This window comes from Sesamum indicum, linkage group LG3 (genome assembly GCF_000512975.1).
Source record: "Sesamum indicum cultivar Zhongzhi No. 13 linkage group LG3, S_indicum_v1.0, whole genome shotgun sequence".
Taxonomy (NCBI): domain Eukaryota; kingdom Viridiplantae; phylum Streptophyta; class Magnoliopsida; order Lamiales; family Pedaliaceae; genus Sesamum; species Sesamum indicum.
In genome coordinates, this window is record NC_026147.1 from 24,613,600 (window position 1) to 24,618,054 (window position 4,455).

Consider the following 4,455-nt stretch of genomic DNA (forward strand, 5'->3'; position numbering starts at 1 on the left):
GAATTTAAATATAATAATAATATAATTAATTGAGAATTTGATATTTCCACATCAATGGTTGATTCTGCTGTCTCGCGGAAGGAGGGAAAGCTCAAAAAGATAAATGCAGGGATTTCTTTTATGAGATAAAATATTCTCTAGGGGATAATTACAGCTTGTCTTTAGTCGATAAAAATCAAGGATAACAATTTATTAATTCATAAGAATAATACACTATGTGTGTATGAGCATGCATGCATGAGAAGAAAGCACATATCCAACTCTCGCACATTATCACCATGTCCAGATATTCACAGACAATTTGTAGCTTCTTATCATTAACCATAACAAAACCTATAAAAACATTAGCCCAACCAACGATCCTGGTAATCTGAGTAAACTCCAGCACACTGCAACATCTTAATACATCTCTCCCGGTAATTTCCCTAAGAGGCCATAAATGAGCAACCTGGGGAATCTGTTGAGTTTGATGTAATTTTTTGGTGCTGGAGAGGCTATTTCTTAGATTTGGTGGAGGTGGTCGTGGGGTGGATATAGAAACGGACAGTGAGCAGGGAGAGGAGAGTGAGATGACGAAAAGTGATGGCGTTTCTGACCCACTGCGTGGATTTCTTACTTTGCTGCAGTTGGTATGAAGGTGTTTATTGCCTGTTATAAGAATGAGTTGGATGAGTGTAGCAACTTTGTTTGTCCATTTTTTAGCAGCAGCAGTGTTTGTTGAGTTGATCTATTAAATTTTCATTAAGATAATTGATTTACATTCATTGTTTGCCATTAAGATAAGGACACTGATTATCTCCCCTTTATCCTTATAAAATAAGCACAAGTAAGATTTTGAATTGTTTGTCCCATTGAAGAGCTCGAAAATGAATGAATTGGTTTCCTACCATAAAATCTTGAACCCATGTTTCAGATATCAATTTGCTAGACTCATCACAAATGCTTCAGATTGAATTTCTTGACTCATTCCAAATGCTCAAATACTCACTGCACTACATGTGTATGTTTTACTAACAACACGAAAACGGGATAAAGAGAACTAGGCAAAAATCGATGTAAAGCTCTGTACTTAGTCTTCATTTCAGAGGCTTCCTACCCTAAATTGCTAGACTAACGCTCCAACCCTACTTCATCAAAATTCCAGTCTCTGACAAGGTCCCTTCTAACGGCATGGCTCCGGACTAGCCGCGGGGCACCACCTGTGACCCCAGAACTGGGGACAGTTGGCTGGGGCATCACCTTAGATGATGTGATGCTGGAATTAGCTCTTGGATGTGGAAGTGAAATCTTCCTGGTCAAGCAAGTAGCAATTGCCGAACATCTTCCTTCGTGGTCCGAACTTGACACAGAGTAACTTCTAAAAGAATGTGATGGACTTTCTATGCCATGGCATACAAGACATGCCAGACTCATACCGTCCCGCAACTAGTGTCAAAATCCAGTTGTCTCTTGCTGCATTGCAAAAGTACAAGCAGAGTTCATTTGAAGATGTTCTTTGAGAAAGATAGTGCACAACGGAGACAGAGAAAAAGGCATGAAAAAAAGGTATATGTTGTTATCATTCCTCCGCAAAGGTATTCACATACATCGTTATAGGTTGTTTAAATGGTAAAATATCACCCAGTTCCTCACAATTAGGCAATTTTATCTTTCTTGCAGAGGTAAAGGAGATCAATCATTCACGCTTTCTAAAACATCATTGTACATGTCTTTTCACCAACTATTTGTCTTCCATTGTTTTGTCAAAAGTCCTAGAGTGAATTGGACTCAATTCATTGTTCCATTCACTGAAAGAATGATGCAAAGGACAACAATGAACTCCAAATCAAGGAACCATCAATGAGGAGAAACAAATTTAACCCACAAGACGAAAAAGAGAGTCACTAAATGGATACAGGGGGGAAATGGAACAAAAGGTACAAGACTTGAAATAGGCAACTGTCCTATACAGTTTTTGCTCGGAGTGTGGCTGCCTGTCGAAAACGATAATTAATCTGCCTTAATTTGATTCCTCATTTGTTTAGATTTTTCAACTGCTTCTTAGACTACATTTCCATCTAGCTCCTATTATCATGGAATCTGTATAGCATGTGATGACATGATAGTCTTCAGGTATAAAGATCAGACATATATTCACCAACCAGCCCCAAAGAAACAGCAAGATCTCAATTTCATGAATATCTATGCAATGAGGAATCTGATGGCCAGAGCTCAAATGGCAATAGGAGCTAAAAATGCATCAAAATTCACCTAAAAAGAAACACTTACAAACTCAAAGCAGCATAAGAAACAATAAAGCAGTAATCTTGAGCTGCTTCAATGTAAAATTGAATACTGCCAACAGCAAATTTAGTCTTCTTTTCCTCTTTCCATCCAGAGGGACCTTAATTAAGACATGACTACTTCCACAACATGGGCGTCCAGGAAAAGCACAGGAACAAACGAAATATCTTAAAGAAATACAGATGGCTCAAAGATAACTATCGGGATTAAGAAAACAACCAGTTTAATTAATAAATTATTCAATGACTAATTAATCAGGAAACTAAAATAATAAAAGCCAAATTGAATACCCGAATCGAGAAGACAGCAACTTTAAAAGAAACCAATTGCAATGCGAAACAGATGAAGGGATCTGAGAGACAAACCTCAAACTGCTGAGTACAGTGTGAGTAGTGTAAGAGTTGATGATTCCTTGTCCGTTGAATCTTGAAAAGATCGAGGTTTTGTTCAAATCTGAATACATGTATCGGATATACCGTTTATGAGAGAGAGAGAGAGAGAGAAGGTAATCTACGCCCACAAGTTTCACAAAACAGTTGTTAAAACCGTTCTTGACAGTTGGGGAGCGGATTCTTCGGTGTGTACAAAATTACATTTTTTTCCTATAATTTTAGGTCGTCAATATCTTTAATTCTATAATTTACTTTATTTATATGTTTAATCCTTTATTTGACAAATACATCATATATGGTTTATTTTGATAAATTTAGTCATATATTGACAATTGTGATCCCTTTCAAACTGTAATATATTTCAATTTTAATCTTTTAATTATGAGTAGTTAGGATCAAAATTTGTCAACACATGATTAAATTTGTCAAAAATGATCAAATATGATATGTTCATTACTAGATTTATCAAAAAAAGAACTAAATGTATAAATAAAATAAGTTATAAAACCAAAAATACTAATTACCTAAAGTTACAAAATCAACTCTAAAAAAAAAAATTACCTTGTTATAAGATATTTATTTCTTTGTTTTTGTTTTTCCTTTTCCCGAGTTTCTTCCTCTTAATTAAGACCAATCATACTCGGATTATATCTCTTTTTCTTCATAAGTATTCGAATTACGTTTAAGAAAATGTCAGTTGAAATATGTAGAACAAATCTCTCGGTTGAAAAGGTGACGTGATGCTGTCCACAGCCATCTTCCATGAGAAATTTTGATCCAATCCGTTAGGTCGTCCCTTAAAAGACCTGTCTTATAAAACTAGTTATTACAAGAAATGGCAGTCTCTGTAATACAAACACACACATGTTTTACACGTATTTAGATTTATGGATTCGATTTTCAGTTGGTCACTGCTGAGCTTCTAATAGTTTTTACTTCCCAAGAATAAAGTTCAAAGTATTTTGACAGGTCTATTTGAAAACTGTTAATCAGAGTTGCGGTTAGTTCACCTGTTCACGGCATTCTCTTGTGTACAATATGGAACTGAAAACCTTTGTATTTCTGAGCTACGAGAATGGTGGACAATTCATTAAATGTGTGTATATTTTAGCTATATGAGAGACGAAATCACTGTAGGACAGCGTAACTATCCTTTATATGTAGGTAGTAGAAGTTGATTTCATGTTCATGGTTTGCTGAAAAACGATAAAGAGTGGGAGCAACCAGCATCAGTTCGATACCCTTACATACTATACTCTCCTGGGATCCACCAAGTTAAGACAAGACTATTCAGCCCCTTTTAATTTAGTCACAACTGCTGTACAGGAGATTTGGCTTTCGGTTTCAGAATTCTCGGATCATGTCTTTGATGTTGCCTGAACCACCATTATAGGTTGCAAATGCTTCTGCAAGAACTTGGACTTAGCTACTCTCAAGTTCTCACCCTGCTAAGTTCCATCATTCTCAATCAGACCCTGCCAGAGGACAGTCGGGGAGGACCCAGACTATGCAAGCTCCGCTGAATTTGAAGATGAGCTTGTGATAGACGTAAACCAGTCACAAAATTCAACCTCAAGACATTTATCAGCTCTCCTCAACTTGAATAGGGATGGTGGATGCAGTTGCCGGTCTTATTTGCTTGTGTGGGATTAACTTAATCCAACTTGATGCTGTTATATATGTGAGAGGGAGTATAGCATATGGACACTCTTCAAAGGCTGTTGTGATTTTCCAAACTCCAAACACATCAAACCATCATTTCATGTCTTTCGACTTTTCA

General features: G+C 36.5%; 1 protein-coding gene across 1 annotated transcript; it reads right to left on the minus strand.

Moving 5' to 3' along the window:
• LOC105159519 lies at positions 941 to 2,843 on the minus strand. The gene is made up of 2 exons (XM_011076607.2): positions 2,649 to 2,843; positions 941 to 1,452 (listed from the first exon to the last, which is right to left on the minus strand). Exon 2 carries the CDS (start codon positions 1,411 to 1,413, stop codon positions 1,111 to 1,113), a length of 303 nt encoding a protein of 100 aa, XP_011074909.1. The 5' UTR covers positions 1,414 to 1,452; positions 2,649 to 2,843; the 3' UTR covers positions 941 to 1,110.

Coding starts and splice junctions, on each gene's coding strand:
- LOC105159519 (XM_011076607.2), bottom strand. CDS start 1,413: ATGAGTCTGGCATGTCTTGTATGCCATGGCATAGAAAGTCCATCACAT.